Source organism: Castor canadensis, chromosome 11 (assembly GCF_047511655.1).
Source record: "Castor canadensis chromosome 11, mCasCan1.hap1v2, whole genome shotgun sequence".
Taxonomy (NCBI): Eukaryota; Metazoa; Chordata; class Mammalia; order Rodentia; family Castoridae; genus Castor; species Castor canadensis.
The window spans coordinates 18795857-18818094 of NC_133396.1; the positions used below are offsets into that span (position 1 = coordinate 18795857).

General features: G+C 49.5%; 1 protein-coding gene across 1 annotated transcript; it reads left to right on the forward strand.

The window, feature by feature from the left end:
• The first annotated feature begins 2732 nt into the window (after positions 1 to 2732).
• Positions 2733 to 19116, forward strand: Rapgefl1 (Rap guanine nucleotide exchange factor like 1). The gene is made up of 15 exons (XM_020176350.2): positions 2733 to 3625; positions 6459 to 6552; positions 7521 to 7656; positions 7860 to 7957; positions 10443 to 10555; positions 10782 to 10949; positions 12041 to 12138; positions 12252 to 12374; positions 12932 to 13110; positions 13195 to 13285; positions 13794 to 13844; positions 14130 to 14217; positions 14449 to 14513; positions 14871 to 14925; positions 15158 to 19116. Exons 1-15 carry the CDS (start codon positions 3106 to 3108, stop codon positions 15280 to 15282), a joined length of 2004 nt encoding a protein of 667 aa, XP_020031939.2. The 5' UTR covers positions 2733 to 3105; the 3' UTR covers positions 15283 to 19116.
• Positions 19117 to 22238: the final 3122 nt, after the last annotated feature.

The following is a 22238-nucleotide window of genomic DNA, read 5'->3' on the forward strand; positions in this document are numbered from 1 at the left end:
TCCCTTTACCTGGACCTCTGGTGTAAACAGTGTAATTCCCAGTTTTGAGTTGACTGTTTCTGCCAGGTTCTGAGAGGAATGGAATTTTACTACAAAGGCTTTCCCTAGTATAGGATAGCAATTAAGTTTAATGTGGAGCTGGCAGCATTTGTTCTTGGGCTCCACAAAATCTTACACTGGGGATCTGAGCATTATGGTGCATCAGATGAAAGTTTGTCCACATCCTTGGTGTACTGCTACTACAGCCAGATGACCATGACTTTCCTAACCTCATACCAGATTAATAAATTGTTACGTCATTTTGCTTCCCTTAGCCTATGGGTAACTATAGGCTCGGTCTTCTGGGGTTAAGCAAGTAATGCCAGCCTGCCTTTGGGGTGGGTTAGTGGCAGGAAGAATGAGTCTTAAGGTGCTTCCCTTTCACCCCTGCCTCTTGCTTCTTCAGTCCTGTAGTTAGATCCCATTGCTCTCTCTGTTGCCCTGGTAACCAGCTCAGCAAGAAGAAACTGAAGCTTAGCAAAGCCCCTAGGTTCTCTGCCCTCTCAGCCTGCCTCTTAGTAGGCAGAAAGGGAGATATAAGGGGTAGACAGATCAGCCTTATCCCTGCTTAAGCTCCTAGAAGCCCATGGGCTGGGCTCAAAGCTTTTTAGTCCCTATTTTCTCAGTTGTAATTCTGTACCACCCTTACCTTCCTCTTCAGTTCTGCCATGATAGATTGCAGGTGCCTTACCAACCCTTCTCCTCTAGCCTGCACACAAGCCTGCTATCTTGTGGATGACTCAGACCAGTAAAGACTTGGAATCCCAAAGTCATCTCAGCATCAGCAGCCCACTTGGATTGGTCCGCTAGGGTACTGAGTTTTCAGTCTTGGCAGTTTGAATCACCCAGAGAGCTTTCCAAAATCTTGGACTTGTTTCATTTAATTGATCTGGGGTGTGGCCTGGGCATCAGTATTTCTGGAAAGCCCTATGATTCTAGTGTGCAATTTGAATGGAAAACTGCTGCTCTAGGAGGACCAATACTTGATACTGGCTTTCCTCCTGGTTCAAGGTCTTGAACTTAGTCAATGCCTGATACCCTGAGTAGTTGGAGGGGTGCTGGAATCCTGTTCTCCAAGATTTCAGTTTCCAAAACTCTCAGTCCTTTTTATTTCCAGCCCCCCACACCCTCCACACTCCCCAATTCGCCCTTCCTAACCGACAATCCCAAATCCTGCCCAGAGAGGAGGTTACCAAGGCAACCGGCTTAATCTGGTAACTGTGGCATGTGCAGAAGAGAAGCCCTCCCCTCTTCCTATTCATTTTGTAAAATGCTACCTGGGGAGCTCCAAGCCACTCCAGCCAGTTTCCACTTTCAACCCCAGGGATATTAGGGTTCCAATAACAGGAGCCCAATAAACTGATATTCAGACCTAGCTTCTTATCCAAAATTGGGGTCTCTCCTTTTATTGTTCCCTCTCCAAATCCACAGATGGGTGTGAACACATGCTTAGCACACATGGAATCAGACATGCATATACAGCAACACAAGTGTAGTACACACCCTATCAGTTCTACCACCACTCCCAGCTATTAGCATTCCTGTTCATGCCTGGCTGCTGCACAGTAAACAGGGGTGTGGCATTGTCCACGGAGCTTCAACCCATCTGGAACCTGGTGCCACTCCCTCACCTTGTAAACTTAACTTGGATGTGCTCATGCTGTATCTCTGTAGCCCCCTTGTGCTTGGGCAGTGTACCCTTGGGGACAGAATGCTTCTTGTATGGGCATTAGGAGCACAGAGTATTTGGAATGCTTGTTTAGCAACACTTTGTGTGTGTGTGTGTGTGTGTGTGTGTGTGTGTGTGTGTGTGTGTTTCTTGGGTTTGAACTCAGGGCCTACATCTTGAGCCACTCCACCAGCCGTTTTTTGTGATGATTTTTCCAGATAGTGTCTCACAAACTCTTTTGCCTGGACTGGCTTCAAACCATGATCCTCCTGATTTCTGCCTCCTGAGTAGCTAGGATTACAGGCGTGAGCCACCGGTGCCCTGCTTGGAAACACTTCTTTCACTCTGTGCCTGTGTACACTCAACTCTATGCTTGATGATGTTAGTTGGAAGTTCTGGGACTTGTCACACATCTCCATGTCCTTCTTTCCTTCTACTGCCATCTGGGCTCAGGTGCCCTTGTGCTCCTGAGTCTACCCATCTCCTCTCACCAGCTAAACCTGCCATGACCTGCTGCTCTCTGCCTGGCTCTTTCTTGCGTGCCAGTACCTGCCTTGTAGGCCAGCCCTGCATTACCTACTATGCCCTATCACAGAAGGCAGATGGGCACCGCCCCCAGTACCAGTGCCAAGAGGCCTTCCAAGCCCTTTTCACAGGAGTAAGGTAAAGACCACATATTCCTGTGGCAAAGGTTCAATGGATTCAGCAATTTTTGTAGGCTTCACCTGGGTAAGGGTAGGTGAGTCAAGGTGTAGGCCACAGACTCTTCCTAGCTCTTTGAAATGCTATAAAGAGACCCGGTAATCTCTTGAGCCAAGAATCCTTCTCCATTGGTAAATCACTCTCTGGCCTTTGCCCTTAATTTCTGCCTCTTCTCTGAACCCAAACCCAGTTTCCCTTGCGGTCAGCACACACAGTTCCCAAGTTCAAGCCTCGCGCGGCCCAGAAGGCGGGCTTACGAAGGGTAGGGGTGGGGACTGGGCGGGGACTGGAGGAGGGGGCGCGGTCTCAGTGCTGCCACCTTCCCCTGGGCCAGGAGCGCAGCCGCCGCCGCCGCGTCCTCTCAGCCTTGCGCTCCGCCCGCTGCCTTCGCCGCCGCAGCCCGGCCCAGGAGCGCAGAGCCCGGGGCACCAGCCCCGCAGCCTGCCCACCCTTGGCTGTAGCCGGCATGGGGGGCCGCTGAGAGCGGGCACTCCTTCCCTCAGGCAGCTCCCCTGGCCACTGGCCACTGGACTCTGGCTAGCGAGCCTCGGTCACCTCTGGCCCCCAGTCCGGAGCCTAGCACTGCCCTCGGCTCTGCTCCTCCGGCTGTGAGCATCTTGTCCCCGCCCCCCCCCCCGCCCGCTCCTGGGTCACCTGGGTCCCCCGGCGGTCCCTAGGAGAGGGGCGGGGGGGGCATGAAGCCTCTGGAGAAATTTTTGAAGAAGCAGACATCGCAGCTGGCGGGGCGAACGGTGGCGGGAGGTCCCAGCGGGGGTCCGGGGAGCTGCGGCGGGTTCGGAGGGGGTGGGGGACCTGGTGGGGGCGGCGGTCCAGCAGGGGGACCGCGGCCACTGCAGCGGCGTCAGAGCGTGTCTCGCCTGCTGCTCCCAGCTTTCCTCCGGGAGCCCCCCGCCGAGCCAGGGCTGGATCCGCCCCCTGAGGAGGAAGGGGGAGAGCTGGTGGGGGTCTCGGAGGACCCGGGCAGCGGGGGTCCTTGTTGGTTGCAGCTAGAGGAGGTGCAGGGATCCGGACCGCTCGGGGGCGGGGGGCCCTTGCGCTCCCCTTCCTCGTACTCCTCAGATGAGCTGTCCCCGGGCGAGCCCCTGACTTCGCCACCCTGGGCCCCCCTGGGCGCCCCCGAGCGGCCAGAGCATCTTCTGAACCGGGTCCTGGAGCGGCTGGCCGGAGGGGCCACCAGGGACAGCGGTGTTTCAGGTAAGGAGTCTGCTGGCCTATCCATCCCTTATCATGGGGTGCCCCTGCTTCCTCTTCTTGCCTTTGGAGAATGGGGTTGGCACTGTGCTTGAGGGATCTCCCGAGTGAGGTAAGTGCCTGAGCTGAGCCACAGACTATTCCTCTGGAGGAAGGAAAAGAAAGCAGTGCCCTCCTTCCTCCCTGTGGCAGCCTCACCCACCAAGGAGAAAGCTGAGTCTCCTTCGCTCCTTCAGCCACCTTTCCTCTCCCCTGGACATTTTAGCCACAGTCTCCCATGGGTCCCTGATGTTGCCTACCTCCTTCTGTGCACCAAAATTAGGGCTTGACACACTAAGATGGAAGCTTCCCAGCCCAGCCGGTGCCACCCTCCAAATGTGTCAAAGGCCTGAAAAACCTGATGGGAGTCCTTGACTGTGTAGAAACCCCAGGACACAGCCAGCCCACTTGGTGGGGCAGTGTGGATAGGCACAGGGTCCAAGCTGCCTTTGGGACTTGGGAAAAGGAATGTCTGTCCTTAGCAGCTTGGTGGGGGCTTGTTTTCTACCTGGGGGTGGACTCAAAAGGTGCTTGGGGACAAGTACCAGGGCCCTGCAGCATCTAGAGTGGTCTGGGCTTCTCCAGCTCCTACCCTTCTGGTGGCTGCCCTCAGCACAAGACCTCTTTATAAAATAATAATCACATCCTGAGGGGCTCACTACCAAACAATGATGCTATTTCACCCCTCCTCACCGCACCCTACTTAGGGGCCTTTGAGGAAACTGAGGCCCTAAATTGCTGGTTAGTGCCGAGGTAGAAGACCTAGGGGTCTTTAAGGGTAGCTCTAGGTATTGCAGTAAGCCCAGAAGGTCTGAGGTTTGGGAGCCCTAGCTGAGACCCTAAAGATGGGGAGGGGAAGTTACACTGTGCTTTTTGCCTTCTTCAAGGAACTCCAGCCCAGGTATGAGGAGTGGGGCACCACTCTCCAGGGTTTTTCTCAAGGTCTTCTCCTTTGGCTCAGGCTGTAGTTGCCCTGGGGAGCTGACACCTTTTGGATTTAATTAGAAAAATATCAGACACACACACAGCTCTTCTAACCATAACTTCCCGCCTACGCCACACACCCTGTGTCTCTATGACACATTCCCTGGGGAGGCTGTGCATTGGACCAGAGCCTGTTTTGGAAGAGACAGATGCCAAACTGTAGCCCCCATATCAGCATCACCCCCACTCTGCCCCATGTTCCTCTTCCTTTGCTCTGGCTCTGTCTTTTGTGAGATAAAGAAGCTAGGAAGGATGTCAGGCCTCCCCATTCCTAGTCCTCATCCTTGGAACTGGTGGTCAGGGATGAGGTCTCTCTGACTCACTTTCAGAACAGGTAGCAAAGTGGAAAGGAACGGGAGAAACTGTCTTTCCCCTTCTACAGGGCCCTAGTGCCATAGACTCTGCTGTCTCCTCTAGGGTAAGAGTCCTGAATTACCACTAATATTATCTGGCCTAGCAGGTTGGATCCTCAGAGTAACTGATTGGGAAACCCTAAACCAGTCCCAGAGTGAATGAGAATCAGCTTGACCTCTCATTGATGTTTCCAATACAACTCATATTCCCAAGCCACCTTGGTTTCCTTCCAGGGTGTATGGGAAGAGGGGACTTACAGAACATTCTCCTCAACTAACCAGAGCCCCTCAAACATTCAAGCAGCTCCACCTGACCACTAGTTTCTACTCTGATACCCTACTTGTCTTGGGCACATTGAGAAAAGAACAAAAACTCAGGATTCTGGGTTCTTCCAGCTCTAGGCAGTCCCTTCCCAGCTCTAGGCCTCAGTTGTTCTTTTTCTTGTTTTGTTTTTTGAGGCAGGGTCTTACTATGCAGTTCAGGCTGGTTGAACTCAAGGTCCTTCTACCTCCATCTCCTGAGTGCTGGGATTATAGACACACCCCACCATGCCTGGCTGGGCCTCAGTTTCTTATTTGTGAAATGAAATAGTTGAAGTGGATGATCTTGTGTTGATTCTCTTCTACTTTCATGGCTAAAATTGGTGAGCCAAGGGCTGTTAGAAGCCTTGGTTTTGTCCTGGAGCAGTGCCTGGGGACCTGGTCCTAACCTGTCCTGCTGAGGACACCTGGCTCTCTCCCTGTGCCTTGTCTGTCTCCATGTGCCAGGCAGCCCTGCCCCACCCCAGGGCTGGCTGCAAGTCAGGGCGACCTTGTACCCGGCTGACTGGCTGAGCCAGGCCCAGACAGGGGTGTGGAGGGAAAAGGGTGGTGAGAGGAGCCCCTCCCCTCACCCTTCCATCATTAACCCTTCCACCTCTGGGCACCCAGAGGACACAGGATTTCTATTTAAAGGCTCTGAGATCAAAGAAATGGCAGTTGCTTCCCTCTCCCTTTTAATGAGACTGGTTCCCACCTGCCTGGTTGGAACTCAAAACTGGGAGGTAGGAAGTGGGGAGGGCAGGAGGGATACGCACCCACTCACACTCACATACATCTGATCTTAACCTCTGTGTTTGTCGAGAGACCCTTCTGTGGGCTAGTTTTTTTTCAGGCAGATCTCAGGCATAGTGTGTTTTCTGACCAGCTTCCCACACACACTGAAAAGAAGTGTGCATGGCCATCAAAGGCACCCCCTCTCCAGCTGCCTTGGCAGCTGCCAGCCCCACCCCCACAGCGGCTGCCCAGAACCTTCACACATGTGTGTGTGTGCGCGTGTGCAGAGCATGACGGGGCAGGTGGCAGTGGCTCCAGCCTGGCTAAAGAGAACTTGCCCTAGGAGGCATGAGAGGGGATGCCGGGTTTCCAGTCTGGTTCTGGGAGTGCCCCCCGACATCTCTGGCACCCACTGATCTCCACAGATATCCTACTTGATGACATCGTCCTCACCCATTCCCTTTTCCTCCCGACCGAGAAATTTCTGCAGGAACTGCACCAGTCATATCCTTTTGTGGAGTTTGTAACATGGCAAGCCAGGTAGAAGCCACTCCTTCCACCCCACGTGTCACATCCCAGTTCAAATTCTCCCCTAGAAAACACAGGCAGGGGACGGGGCGGGGGGGAAGCGGTGGGGGGGGGGGAGAAATGACCCAAACGTTGTATGCACAAATGAATAAAATAAAAATTAAAAAAAAAAAAAAAAAGAAAAGAAAACACACCCAACTTTTCGACCTACCAGTTATGTGACCTTGGGCAGATCACCCCACCTCCTGGGGCCTCAGTTTCCTTTTTTGTAAAATGGAGGTAAATAATACCTGTCCTGTCTACCTATGGGCTGCCATGAAGACCAATCTGATAACAGATGTGGAAGTGCTTTGGAGACTGCAGAGACCTGTACAAATGTAAGGTATTATTATTCTATTAAGGGTGCCTGCCTCTCTCCCCACTGAAGATTATTGCTGTAAACATCTGGTTGCCCAGTGAGTTATTACAGGGTCTAATGCCAACATCAGCGGTGGCTTTGCTTCAGTAGGGCCTACAGAGATGAGCCACTGGTCTATTCATTGGGTCTCATGCAAGCAGATGGCCTCTCTCTGGGTTATTTTAGAAACTAATTGCAAATGTCAGGCCACTGAATATAATGTCATAGGCTGTCTTAGAAACATTAGACCTCACAATGAGGTAAAGTCAGGTTTATAGAACCCACTATGAGCTCTAAGCTCAGGGCTGGCCAGAAGTTAGATGGGTCCTGGCAGGGTATTCTCAAGCGAAAAGAAATCTAACAGGCAGGAGATGAAAGTGGGTGAGTGGAAGTCTTTGCTACCTATTTCTGTGTAGCAATGGCACAGAAAGGGGTCTTGGTTCCAGGACCCCTAAATCTCTTTTCTCCTTGGCCCCAAACCCAGAAAATTGCCCTCCCATTGCCTCCTTTCCCAATTTCCTCAGTCTGCCTGCCCAGAACTTTTTCTTAACTTAGGGGTCAGCTTTGTTCAGGCAAGGGGACTGGAGGGCCCCGAAGGGCTGGGCCGAAAGCAGGCCTGTCTAGCTATGCTCCTCCATTTCTTGGACACCTACCAGGGTCTGCTGCAGGAGGAAGAGGGGGCTGGCCTTATCATCAAGGTGAGCCTGGAAAAGCGGGTGAGCTGGCTGTTAGCTCTGGAAGGGAGCCCTTTCAAAGGAGCCAGCCTCCTGTAGCTGAAGCAAAAGATGCCAGGGGCCTTCTTTTATGCTCAAAGGCATGAAGACCCTACCCTACTAGCCCTTGCAGAGCGGTCCTTGGGGTGAGACCTGTGCCCTCACCTTCTCTGTCCTTCTTTCCCCAGGATCTGTACCTGCTAATTATGAAAGATGAGTCTCTTTACCAAGACCTCCGAGAGGACACACTGAGGCTACACCAGCTTGTGGAGACAGTGGAGCTAAAGTGAGGGGGAATGAGATTGGGGGGAGGGGACAGGAGAAAAGTGCCCTGAGTTCCTCTATTACAGGGGTTGCCTCTGGCCTTGTAAAAGCTTTAGTTTTTATTTCAGTCTTCTGTCTTACTGGAGGCTAACACAGAACATTGTCTTCAGTCTTTTTTTTTTTTTTTTTTAAAGACAGGATCTTGCAGGTCAGCCTTAAACTCACTATGTAGCCCAGGCTGGCCTTGAACTCATGATCTTCCTGACTCAGCCTCCCAAGTGTTGGGATTATAGGCATGCACCACTACACCCAGCTCCCGTCATTTCTTTTTCTTGTCCATTCTCTCACTCATTTGTCTTTTGATTCAGTGATTGCACTGGAAAATATTTAACAATCATTACTTCAAGAGAAAGAGTCCTGATGTAGCTGGGTGCCAGTAGCTTACACCTATAATCTTAGCTAGTCAGAAAGCAGAGATCAGGAGGATCTCAGCTTAAAGCTAACCCGGGGAAATAGTTCTTGAGACCCTATCTTAAAAAAAAAAAAAATCACAAAAATAGGGCTGGTGGAGTGGCTCAAGGTGAAGGCCCTGAGTTCAAACCCCAGTACCACCAAAAAACAAACAAAAAGAAAAAGTCCTGATTTGTAGCTTTTGCTGATTCCTATGTTGTAAATTCTTTCACCGTGGTTGATTTCAAGCAATCAACACAATGTCACTGAATCTGGAGTTGGAAGAGATGTGTAGCAGCTGTCTGTTAACTAGTATTTCCACTATTCATATGTGTAAATACACGTAAATAATTTCAAAAACATAGATAATAAACTGTGGTAAAACAATTAGGAAGCTATCTTTTTGGTAATAATTTATTTGGCCATAAGTTTACAAAACATACACACATATTTTATTCATTTATTTTAAAACCGGCTGGCAAAACTTCTCAAAACTGAACTTGTGAGCTGGCTTCAGGACACCACTATATCCATTCACATTTTTTTTTTTTTTTTTTGCAGTACATGGGGTTTGCACTCAGGGGCTCATGCTTGCCAGGCAGGTGTTCTACTACTTAAGCCACTCCACCAGCTTTGTTTTGTGTTGAGTATTTTCAAGATAGGGTCTCATGAACTATTTGCCTGGGCTGACTTCGAACCACCATCCTCCTGATCACTGCTTCCTGATCCTCCTGATCTCTGCTTCCTGAGTAGCTAGGATTCCTGGTGTGAGCCTATCTGTTCATTTCTTCTTTCAGTTTCTCTCTTCACCATTCTCACCACTACAACCCTCATATAGGCATCATTATCTCTTAACTGGATTATTGCCACAATCTCCCAATCAGGGCTCCAGCTTATAGCCTTTCATCTTTCTCCCTTCTCTATCCTGACACCAGAGAGATCTTTCAAACTTGCCTAAATGATGCTATCACACCCTTGTTCCAAAAGCATCCATGATCCCCACTGTCTCTAAGACACAGTTAAACATCCTAGCACAGAACTCAACACCCTTCTCTTTCTGCCTTCTGCTGATCCCTCCTCTCTCATTTCCCACATCACCCTTCACCCTGTATAGCCCACCACTCTCTCAACTCTTGTGCTTTCCCAACTTCCTGTGGTCAGTTACTTTGTCCACCCAGAATGCCTTCTTCCTACCCCTTTCTTTTCCTGGTTGTCCTTCAAGGCCCAGGTCAAATGCCATCTTCTCCATGAAAACACCTCAGACTGCCAGGTGTCAGTGGCTCATGTCTGTAATCCTAGCTACTCAGGAGGCAGAGATCAGGAGTATTGAGGTTCAAAGCCAGCCTGGGCTAATAGTTCTTAAGATCCTATCTCGAAAAAAATCCATCATGCAACAAAAGGGCTGGTGGAGTGGCTCAAGGTGTAGGCCCTGAGTTCAAGCCCCAGTACTAAAAAAAAAAAAAAAAAAAAAAAAAAAAAATCCATCTCAGACCTCCTTTTAGAAATAGCTTCCTTCCTCCCATACCAAGATCACTTTCCTGTACCTTTGTCATGTCACCAACACCTCCTACATGATGTTAGAAGTAGGTGTATGCAAGTCTGTCTTCCTCTCAGACTGTGACTGAAAATCCTTGTTGGCAAAATTCAGCAAACACCTGATGGTCTACTATCTACCATGTGCCAAGCTGTGTGCTAGGAGGATTAAAAAAAAAATTCAGTAAGAACTAATCCCAGTCCTCAAAATCTCTCAATCTGGTATGAGATAAGACATGAACATAAAAATATTGTTCCAATGTTCTACAGTAGTTGAGGCAAGAAAGTGACCTTTCCTGGTGGGTGGGTCAGAGAAGAACCCATGAAAGAAGTGGTATTTGATTTGGGTCTCTTGGAGAGCTGTCAAATGATGGTCATTATCCCCTCTTCTGACCCCCTTCACTACCTTCTGAAACTGGAGCTGGTGTATCCTTGACCCAATTCTGATGTCCCTACTTAATGGTCCTGTCCAGTGCTCCATATGCCCATCAGGGCTTGCTGATGCCCAGCTGTGTCTGTGCTAGGATTCCAGAGGAGAGTCAGCCATCCAGCAAGCAGGTTAAGCCACTCTTCCGCCACTTCCGCCGGATAGACTCCTGTCTGCAGACCCGAGTAGCCTTCCGAGGCTCAGATGAGAGTGAGTGTGGGCATTACAAGGGGAGTGGCTCTGGGGCACATGCAGGGTCCTAAGTCTTGGGACCTAGGTCTTCACCTTCAGTGGAGTCTCCCCATGTAGTTGAATGAGCCCTTTTCCCAGCATCTTCAGAGGCCAGCCTCTGGTATGGAACAAAGTACCCTGGAGAGGCCTGTGTCAGGGCTGCCACTATGCCATCTTGTAAAGCTGTTTTCTTGTCCCTACACAGTCTTCTGCCGGGTCTACATGCCTGACCACTCTTACGTGACCATACGAAGCCGCCTCTCAGCATCTGTGCAGGATATTCTGGGCTCTGTGACGGAGAAGCTGCAGTACTCAGAGGAGCCTGCAGAGCGTGAAGATTCCCTCATTCTTGTAGCTGTGGCCTCCTCTGGAGGTAAGGGTCAGCGTCCTGGGCAGGGATAAAAACTAAATTCCAAGCCTTGCTACTCAGTGTGTCATCCTGGGACCGGCCTTGTGTGCATCACCTGGGAGATTGTTAAAAATGTAGCATTTCAGGCCCACCCCAGACCCATTGGATCAGAATCTGCATTTGGACAAGACCTCCAGGGAATTCCTATGCACATTAAAATTTATGAAGCACTGATCCAGGGCTTAGGTTCTGACCTGGGTGCTGCCTCTCATCCACTTGGGGATTTTACTCCCTGAGCATCTAAGTTGCTCATTTTTCAGGCTGGAGACACAGGGTGCTTGCGTTCCAATCCCATGGGAAGACAGAAACAGCAATGTAGCATGGTTTTTTTTTTTTTTTCTTTCTTTCTTTTGAGACAGGGTCTCACTATGTAGCCTGTGCTAACCTGGAATTCACAATCTTCCTGCCGCAGCCTTCTCAGTGCTGAGATTACAGGCATGCACCACCACATCTTGCTTGGCTTTATTTTCTTCTAAAGAAAAAATTACTGGGCTGGTGAAGTGGCTCAAGCAGTAGAATGCCAGCCTAGCAACCACAAGACCCTAAGTTCAAGCCCCAGTATTATGAAAAAAAAGAAAAGGAAAAAATACTGCTTTCCCAATGCCAAAAGGACAAAAGAATGAGAGAAGAACTGTGAAAGAATGTTGGATGTGGGGGTATAAAAATGAAAAAGAAGCCAGGCACCGGGTGACTTACGCCTATAATACTAGCTATTCAGGAGGCAGAGATCAAGAGGATTGCAGTTTGAAACCAGTCTAGGCAAATAGTTCATGAGACCCCATCTTGAAAAACTCTATCACAAAAAATTGGACTGGTGGAGTGGCTCAAGGTGAAGGCCCTGAGTTCAAGTTCCAGTACCGCAAAAAAAAAAAACGAAAAGGAATCATTTGACACATTTCAGATAAATATGACATAAATAACTGGTGATGAGTCCCATTAGTCTAGAATGTGTTATGGTGGGATTAGGAACTTCTGGATGGGAATGGTGATGGTGGCTTGAGTATGTGAGCATGCAGGTGGCTGGGGCTGAGGCTCAGCAGTCTGTTCTCCTGCAGAGAAGGTCCTTCTCCAGCCAACAGAGGACTGTGTTTTCACCACACTGGGCATCAACAGCCACCTGTTTGCCTGTACCCGGGACAGCTATGAGGCACTGGTAAGAAGTCTTTCACAAAGCCTTGGCTGAGAGCAAGGACTGCTCCCAGTCCCTCACTTGTCCCTCACTCTGCTACTGGGAGCCCAGCCCCTCTACCCCTTGTCTGCCACAAGGTGCCCCTCCCAGAGGAAATCCAGGTCTCCCCTGGAGACCCAGAAATCCACCGAGTGGAGCCGGAGGATGTGGCTAACCACCTTACTGCCTTCCACTGGGAACTGTTCCGGTGTGTGCACGAGGTGGGCCTGAGGCTGGCGTCGGCAGGGGTGGGAGGGAGACATGCTGCTGGCAGTCAGTGTTCATTTGTAGCAGAATGTCCTGGTTGGAAGGCTCACTTGCAGCATGCCCTTGGGCAATGCACAGCCATAACCTCTCTAAGCTTTTGTCCCCTCATCTGAAAAAAAATAGCAGAGAGACTCCATAGCCCAAGCGCTGCTTACATAGAATCTGATTCTATGTCAGTTAGCATTTTTTAAATGTTCACTATTAAAGAAATTTAAAAAGGTAGTGACAATAATGTCTCTCAGATGATTGTTTTGAGGATAAGTCATACTTTAACAAATGCCTAACTCACACCTAGTAAGAGCTCAATAGATGGTGGAATGGTATTAACATTGCTTGCTTCTGTCGCAACCTGTCCTGTCCGTTTTTCTATCCTTCCCAACCCACCCTTCCCCAACCACTCCCCTCTGGGCTCTGTCTTTCCCTCCTCACACCTGGGTTGCCGTCTCCCCCCAATCCCCACCCCCACCCTACTCCCTGGGCCCTGGCTGCCCCTCCACCACTGTGGGTGTAGCTGGAGTTCGTGGACTACGTGTTCCACGGAGAGCGTGGTCGCCGGGAGACAGCCAACTTGGAGCTGCTGCTGCAACGCTGCAGCGAGGTCACCCACTGGGTGGCCACTGAAGTGTTGCTCTGTGAAGCCCCAGGCAAGCGTGCACAGCTGCTCAAGAAGTTTATCAAGATCGCAGCCATGTGAGTGCAGGGCGTGGAGGGGGAGGGGAAGTGGTGAGGGGGAGCCACCTGATGCCCTCTGACCCGGCCTCCCACCCCCTGCAGCTGCAAGCAGAACCAGGACCTGCTGTCCTTCTATGCTGTAGTCATGGGGTTAGACAATGCTGCTGTCAGCCGCCTGCGGCTCACCTGGGAGGTGAGAAGACCCCTACTCACTTTCTCCTCCACCTTCCACTGTCCTGGCCCAGGGGATTTGGGCATTCTGGGTGCCCCCCAGTGTGGCCTCCCGGGGCTGCTGCCAGCCTGTGGGGAGTATTTGTGTCATTTGGAATCAGGCCCCCTCTTCTGGCAACTACAATCCCAGGGCACACAGCTGGGCTCACGCCTTTGTGCAAATTAGTGAAAAGCCAAAATCCCAGTGTGAGTGGACTCGGCTGAGTTTCAGTCTGCACTCAGCGGGGACACTTTTGCACATGGCATCTGCATAAGCAGAGGTCTCACCTTCCCCAGAATAATCTATCCCTCCAGGTTGCAATCTCCCCAACCTGGCCAAAGGCTGATCCTACCTCCCTACTCACCAGCTTCCAACCTTCTGCAAAATATGCAAGTCCTTACCCCCTCTCATCCGGGAATTAGTCAGAAGCTCCCTTGAAACCTAAGGAGCTGCACTGTGACATTCCTTCTCCTTCCTTCAAACTCTGCAGAAGCTGCCAGGGAAATTCAAGAACTTGTTCCGCAAATTTGAGAACCTGACGGTAAGTGGGTTTGACTCTCATCTGTCCTTGGACTTATACCCCTGTTCTGGTAAACCTTCTGCCTTAAGCTTCCTTTCAAGGTTTTTAGTGCCCCTTCCTACCATCCAGGCAGAAGAAGGAGGAGAGGGGAGGGCAGTCAAGCCCCTCCTACCACATCCTTAGCTAGGCATCCATATATCTCTCCCCACCCATCAAATTGAGGGCAGAGGGATGAGGGAGAGAGTGGAAGACATCTCTGGGGTACACTGGGTCCATCTGTCTCTGATCCTCTTCTGTGGGATCTAGGACCCCTGCAGGAACCACAAAAGTTATCGAGAAGTGATCTCCAAAATGAAGCCCCCTGTGATTCCCTTCGTGCCTCTGATCCTCAAAGGTGAGAGGGTCACCCCCATGTTGTGCAGCTCCTATCCACAGTCCCTTCTCCCATGGCCCATTTCTGACTCAGTACCCTTCTCAGCTCAGCTCCAAGTGCTCACTTGCAGATGAGCCCCCCCACCCTGCCCCAACTGAATGGGTGCTGGGGGAGCGGAAGGGGGCATTGGCCCTTTGGCCTTTCTCCTGTCCTGTACTCACATTTAACTCTCTCCCCATCTGCCACCCCTAGACCTGACCTTCCTGCACGAGGGGAGTAAGACCCTTGTAGATGGTTTGGTGAACATCGAAAAGTTGGTGAGTGGCCCTGCCAAGCCCATCCCATGAGTGAGGGGCTGCATCCTCTCCCTCTGTCCTGTCACCTCCCTAAAATAGCAGCCTTCCTCCCCGGTGCCCAGCTTGCCTAACAGACTCCCAACTGTCTCTCTGGTGGCATCACTGTGGCAATACACCCACAGGTGGCAAAGCTAACAGGCAGCTTGGGAGCAATTCTACCTCACTCTCTCCCAGTGGCCTGCTACACCCACCTCCTTTGGTCCTTCTGAGGTCCCCCTGAACTAGGGACTGGAGAGAGAAAAACCAACTGAGTTGGGAGAATGGATGGGGAAGGACCTTTCTGTGCCCTTTTGGGGCTTATTCCTTGTCATCTCCCAGCATTCAGTGGCCGAGAAAGTGAGGACTATCCGCAAATACCGGAGTCGGCCCCTCTGTGAGTACCCAGGGCTCTGGGAGGCATTTGGGTTGAGATCTGGCTGAGTGGGAGGGCTCTGGGAGAACTTCCTGCTCAAACGTGTATTTCCTTACATTGGTCAGTTCTCCATTTTCTCCTTGAGCCTCTGCCAACACCTGTCCCCATCCACACCCTTCTACTCTGCACTATGCATGTGTAGAGAAAGAAGGGAGGCTGGGACCCTGACCACCTCTCCCTCCCTAACCCCCAGGCCTGGACATGGAGGCCTCCCCTCACCACCTGCAGACCAAGGCCTATGTGCGCCAGTTCCAGGTCATCGACAACCAGAACCTACTCTTTGAGCTTTCCTACAAGCTGGAGGCTAATAATCAGTGAGAGTGGAAGGGCCCCACTGTCCCCACCAGGGTCCTTGGCACCTGGTACTCAAGCACTTTGCGTGATGTCCCAATCAACTCATGTCGGATATCTTTCTCCTGGAGCAACTTCCTGCCCCACAGGGAGAGTCAGATGGACTTAGACGACTTAAGCCTGTTCATCCTGCTGAAGTTGCCCTTATTCCTTCAAGCCCAAACCATATTTTGCTGATTCCTGCCCTCTCCAGGAAAGAGGGCAGAGAGCTCCTTCCTCTGTCCCTTCCCAGTGAGATCTGTTCCAGAAATGGAGTTTCCAGCCTCCTCTTCCCAAGCAGGAAGGAAACTGCCTCCTCCTGGCTCAGAGAGCAGCATCATGGGAGGGACTGACTGCTTTCTTCCCTACCACCACCTGTCTGACTTAACCCTTGCTCAGGGCTGGGAGCCCTGTATGTACACCGCTCCCCTTCCCCCTACCTCCTACACTGCCCTAGAATATATTGCTGTGTGTGTGTGTGTGTGTGTGTGTGTGTGTGTGTGTGTGTGTGGTGTACCCTTTTAGGGAGCAGGAATGCATCTAATAATGGAGGGAGAGGGTCGTGAGTGCTGGGGGAATTCCTTTTGTTTGGTGCTACCCTTGTGCTTCCCTACCCCACAACTCCCTGATCAGCTCTTGCTGCTGCCCTACCCAGGCTTGTGGGCCAAGCTGCTGCTGCAGGCAGGGAGCAGCAGCAGGCAGGAGGGTTACCCATCAGCCCTTGTCAGTCCCCAACCTAGGCCTCCCTAAGATCCTGGGTAGGCTTAAATGAGAGGGTAAAAGATGCTCAGGGAAACACAGGCCTAAACTGCCGATAGGACTCTCCCTCTGCCTTGCAGCAGGGTGAGGTGTGGCAGTATCAGGAGTTAGGGGTGCCTGCTCCCCACACTTCTACTTTTAGGTGTCTCACTGCTAAGAAGGGAGTTGCCAACCCCCCTTTTGGCTCTTGTGTCTGACACCAACAACATAGTCTTTTGTCCCTCTCTGTCTTGACTACTCCCCTTTGTCCTCCCTATAGAGCCCCGGTAGGGTGGATCCGTGTACCTAGGGCAGGCAGCCCGCCAAAAGTGGGGAGAGGGTGGATGGCAGAGACTGTAAAGGTGAAACTGAACTCTGGTAAGGCCTTTATTACCTCTCTGTCTCTCCTTCCTCTCCCACCACAGACTCCAGGGCTGAGGAGTGCAGGGGGTTCTGGCAGCTACTAAGTGAGGTTTCCTGGCGCAGCCTCACCCCCCCCTTCCCGGCACCTCCTCTTTCCCTTCTGAAGAGACAGCAGTGAGCAGCAGCAGCAGACATGGCAGCCGCTCCTGCTCTGGGAGTGTATATATTTTTTACCCAAAGCTCTGGAATTGTACATTTATTTTTTGAAACTCAAAGAGGGAAAGGGCCTTGTATCATATGTAAACATTGTATGATAGGTTATGTTGTACAGTCCCTTTTATACAGCTATCTGGTTCCTGTTGCAAAAAAATGTTCATGGACATATACAGGCACCACCCCCCCCCAGCCCTCCAGTGATACTGGCCCCCTCCAGCTCCCCGCAGCTGCTCATACCCCTCTTCTCCCTGCAGCCCAGGCCCTCAGCATTCTTCTCACTCCCAGCTCCCCGCACCCCAGCCTTCCTTGAACACTGACACCCCTTAGCCCAGTCTTGGCTGCTGCTTGCCCTGGCCTTGATGCCTGCCCTGCTGCTTCCCAGGGGCTCCTGCCCCCACCCTGTGTTCCACAGCTTTAATGGTGTGAACTGTGTGTATTGTACAGGCTTGGTTGTCATTGCAGAAACCACCGGGTGGAGAAAAAGCCGATAAAGTCTATGAATCAACCGCCTGCTGCTCTCCATTCTGTTTTTTTGAAGTTGGGGAAGGGCTGAGGGAGGAAGAGAAGAAGGCTTCCCATGGCTCAAGGGCCCTTTGCAGGGCTGTCTAGAAGGATGAGAAAAATGTGGGTGAGAGGAAATGGTGCCAACCTGTCACTGGTGCCTGGACCTTAGAAGAGTGAGTGTTTTTGTTCTTGTGTGCTCTAGGTGGAGTCCATATGTGATCATGCTTACTTCTAACTCTGTAAGACATAAGGTGGAGGCTGAGCAGTCCCAGCACAAAGTTCAAGTTACAGGGCAAGAGGGGAGGCAGACTTAGGAGCCTAGTCAGTGCCAAGACAGGTGCACACAGAGCCTATGTTAGCTCCAGGAGACATGGAATGCTCAAATAGCAGTGATGAGCCCTCCAGCTTGTCTGTCCCTCATCTCAGAAAATGGTCCTCATTTGCCCAAGTTTTCAAGGCAAACTCTAGGATTTACCCAGATGTGGTGGTGCACACCTGTAATTGCATCACTCGAGGCACTAAGGCAAGATCACACATTCAAAACTAGGCTGCCTAAAAATAAATAAATAAATAATTAGCCAGGCCTGGTGACCTGTGCCTGTCATTCCAGCCATGCAAGAGGACATAGATAGGAGGATCATGGTCTGAGGCTGTCCTCAGGCAAAAATACAACACAAGACCCTATTTGAAAAAATAGCCAAAGCATAAAAGGGTTAGGGGGTGTGGCTCAAGTGGTAGAGCCCCTGCCTAGCAAGTATGAGAACCTGAGCTCAAACGCCACTACTGTCCCCCAACCAAAAAAAAAATTCTAGGAGTCAACCTCAATGCCTCTTTTCTCCCACTCTCACTCATTCATCTTATTAGTCAGTCCCATCAGTTACAATTCCAGAACATGTCCTGATCCATTTCTCTACAACTCCCCTGGGACCAACCTAGTCAGGGATCAACCATTTCCACATTTTCCCTAGATGACTACGTTAGCCTCCTTCCTACCTGACCTTGAAGCTCCCACTCCCAGCCCACCCCTCTCTGCTACCAGTCAGGGCTCCACACTGCATCCAGGGTGTTCTTTTAAAAACCTTAATCTGATTGTGTATAGCTAAAATGAAAAAGATTAGCCATCATGTGTCAGTGAAGATGTGGAGGAACTGAAATTTCTTTTTTTTTGTGGTACTGGGGTTTCAACTCAGGGCCTACAACTTGACTCCACCAGCCCTTTTTTGTGATGGGTATTTTCAGGATATGATCTCTTAAACTATTTCCCTGGGCTAGCTTTGAACCTTGATCCTCCTGATCTCTGCCTCTTAAATAGCTAGGATTACAGGTGTGAGCCACTGGTGCCCAGTCCTGGAACTAGAATTTTTATGTTACTGATGAGAATGTAAATTAGTAACACTACTTTGGAAAACTAGAAACATCTACTAAAACTAGGTTATATAACCTAACCTATGACTTAGAATTTCCATTCCTAGGGTTATACCCAAGAGAAATTAGCGCAGTGTCCACCAAAGACATTTATAACAATGATCATAGCAAGTTTTTTTTGTTTTGTTTTGTTTTTCTGCATGTGTGTGGTACTGGGGTTTGAACTCAAGACCTCATGCTTGCTAGGCAGGTGCTGTACTGCTTGAGCCATGCCTCCAGCTATCATAGCAGTTTTACTCATGACAAAGAAATTAGAGGGTTGGGTGTAGCTCAGTGGTAGAGTACTTGCTGACCATGCATGGGCCCTGGGAGAGAGAGACAGAGAGAGAGAGAGAGAGAGAGAAAAGGGGGAAGGGAAGGGAGTTGGTGGGGGGAGAGAGAGAGAAAGAGAAGAAAGAAAGAAAGAAGAAAGGAAGAAAGAAGAAAGAGAAAGAAAGAAAAAGAAAGAGAGAAAAAGAAAGAAAGAAAAACAAGCTGCAAGCTGGGTGTGGTGGCACACACTTGTAATACTGGGACTAAAAGGTGGAGGCAGGAAGATTATGAGTTTGAGGGCAGCCTGGGCTATATGCAGTGAGATCTTGTCTCAAAAAAAAAAAAAAGGAAAAGCTAGGTGTGGTGGTTCATGCCTGTAATCCAGTTACTTGTGGGGCAGAGGCCAGCCTGGACAAAGTTAGTGAGACCCTATCTCAAAAACAAAAGACAAACAAAAGGACAGGGGCATGGCCTAAGTGGTAGAGGGCCCAGTACTGCCAAAGAAAGGAAGGGAAGGGAGGGAAGAAGTGAGGAAGGAAGAAAGGAAGGAATTGGGGGAAAAAAAAATAGTGTCCATACAGGTTAAGGGACAAATGAATTGTGGTATATTCACACTATGGAATACTACATGGCAATTAAAAGAACAAACTACTACTACCTGCATGAATGACTCTCACAGACTTAATAATGAGTAAAAGAAGCTAGGTACATAGAACTCCATGCTGTTGGATTCCGTTTAAGAGACGTTCAAGAACAGACAAAAGTAATTTATGGGGAGAGAACTGAAAGCAGTGGTTACTAAGAAAGGGAGAGAATTTGCTTGAGCAGGGACAGGCAGAAGCCCTTTGGGGCTTTAGAAATGTTTTCTATCATGAACGTATCGCCAGCATTTCACAAGTGTGGAGCAACTCATTGAGCTGTTCCTGGAAAATTAGTACATTTTATTGTAGTTATGTTATATTACAAAGCCATTCACATTGTATCCCTGAATTCAGATTCAATTGTCTTCCTTTTCTTTTTTTGAGGCACTGGGGTTTGAACTCAGGGCCTCACACTTGCTAGGCAGGTGGTCTTACCACTTGAGCCACTCTGCCAGCCCTTTTTTGTGATGTGTCTTATGGTCCTCCTGATCTCTGCCTCCTGAGTAACTAGGATTGTAGGCGTGAGTCACCAGTGTCTGGCTGTCCCTTCTTTTTGATAACACTTAAAAATCAAAATCCATCCTCCCACACCACATATACCTCTTTGTCCATTCCTCACTCCACTCCAGCCACACTGACCACTTTCTTGTTCCAAAAACACATAACACTCATTGTGGCTCAGGGATTTTGCCTTGGCTGTTCCTGTTTTTTTGTGTGTTTTATTTTTGTTTTTCTTTGTTTGTTTGAGACAGGGTCTCATGGTGCAGCCCAGGCTGGCTTTGAATTTTTGATCCTCCTGCCTTGGCCTCCCAAGTCTGGGATTACGGGCCTGGTTTTCATTCTCTCACTTAATCTTCCCATGAAACCCATGAGGTTGGTTAAATCAGCTCTACTTTCCAGATGACGTCTCGAGAGATTTTTTTTTTTTCAGTATACTGGGATTTGAACTCAGGGCCTTGTGCTGGCTAGGTAGGTGTTCTATCACTTGAGCCATGCCCCCAGCCTTTTCTTTTTCTTTAGTTTTTTCTTTTTTTCCAGGTAGATTTAATCTTTTTTTTTTTTGCCTGGGGCTAGCCTCAGACCACCACCATCCTACCTCCTGTGTAGCTGGGAACACAGACACCACATTTGGCTTATTGATTGAAATGGGGTCTTGCAAACTTGCCCACGTTGGGCTGCAACCGAGATCCACCCTCCTGATCTCCACCTCCTGAGTAGGTGGAATTACAGACATGAGCCACCATGCCTGGCCTTCAAGAGTTTTGTTTTGTTTTGTTTCTTAGCAATGGCAAAGAGAGGTCAAGTTCCCAGCCATAGATCTTACAGTCAGCAAAGATTCAAATCTATTCACTCTGATGCTAGAGCCCACAGTCAAGCTCTGCAAATCTTGGGAGCCTGAATAGCTGACAAATGTCCACCTGTACTCAGCAGGGTGCAGGTCATCTTCCTGTAGCTGGTTTGACCTTTTCCTCCATCCTACCTGTGTCCAGAGAGTGGCTCAGATGTAAAGAGCTCTGTGGGCTGGAGGAGAAAGGATGAGTTTAGTAGTGATTTCACATCCTCTAGGCTGGTTAGCAATGAACAAAAGGGTGAGACTAATCCCCGGTGATCAGAAGACCAGCCTTATAACGAGTCCTTTGAAGAGAGTAGGTAGTGCCGCAATAAACATGGATGTGCAGGTGCCTCTGGAGTAACCTGTGTCACAGTCTTTTGGGTATATCCCCAAGAGTGGTATTGCTGGATCAAATGGTAGATCGATGTCCAGCTTTTTAAGTAGCCTCCAGATTTTTTTTCAGAGTGGTTGTACTAGTCTACATTCCCACCAACCGTGTAAGAGGGTTCCTTTTTCCCTGCATCCTCGCCAACACCTGTTGTTGGTGGTGTTGCTGATGATGGCTATTCTAACAGGGGTGAGGTGGAATCTTAGAGTGGTTTTAATTTGCATTTCCTTTATTGCTAGAGATGGTGAGCATTTTTTCATGTGTTTTTTGGCCATTTGAATTTCTTCTTTTGAGAAAGTTCTGTTTAGTTCACGTGCCCATTTCTTTATTGGTTCATTAGTTTTGGGAGAATTTAGTTTTTAAAGTTCCCTATATATTCTGGTTATCAGTCCTTTGTCTGATGCATAGTTGGCAAATATTTTCTCCCACTCTGTGGGTGTTCTCTTCAGTTTAGAGACCATTTCTTTTGATGAACAGAAGCTTTTTAGTTTTATGAGGTCCCATTTATCTATGCTATCTCTTAGTTGCTGTGCTGCTGGGGTTTCATTGAGAAAGTTCTTACCTATACCTACTAACTCCAGAGTATTTCCTACTCTTTCCTGTATCAACTTAAGAGTTTGGGGTCTGATATTAAGATCCTTGATCCATTTTGAGTTAATCTTGGTATAGGGTGATATATATGGATCTAGTTTCAGTTTTTTGCAGACTGCTAACCAGTTTTCCCAGCAGTTTTTGTTGAAGAGGCTGCTATTTCTCCATCGTATATTTTTAGCTCCTTTGTCAAAGGTTATGGAAACAGCCAAGATGCCCACCACTGATGAATGGATTAAGAAAATGTGGTATCTATACACAATGGAATTCTATGCAGCCATGAAGAAGAACGAAATGTTATCATTCGCTGGTAAATGGATGGAATTGGAGAACATCATTCTGAGTGAGGTTAGCCTGGCCCAAAAGACCAAAAATCGCATGTTCTCCCTCATATGTGGACATTAGATCAAGGGCAAACACAACAAGGGGATTGGACTATGAGCACATGATAAAAGCGAGAGCACACAAGGAAGGGGTGAGGATAGGTAAGACA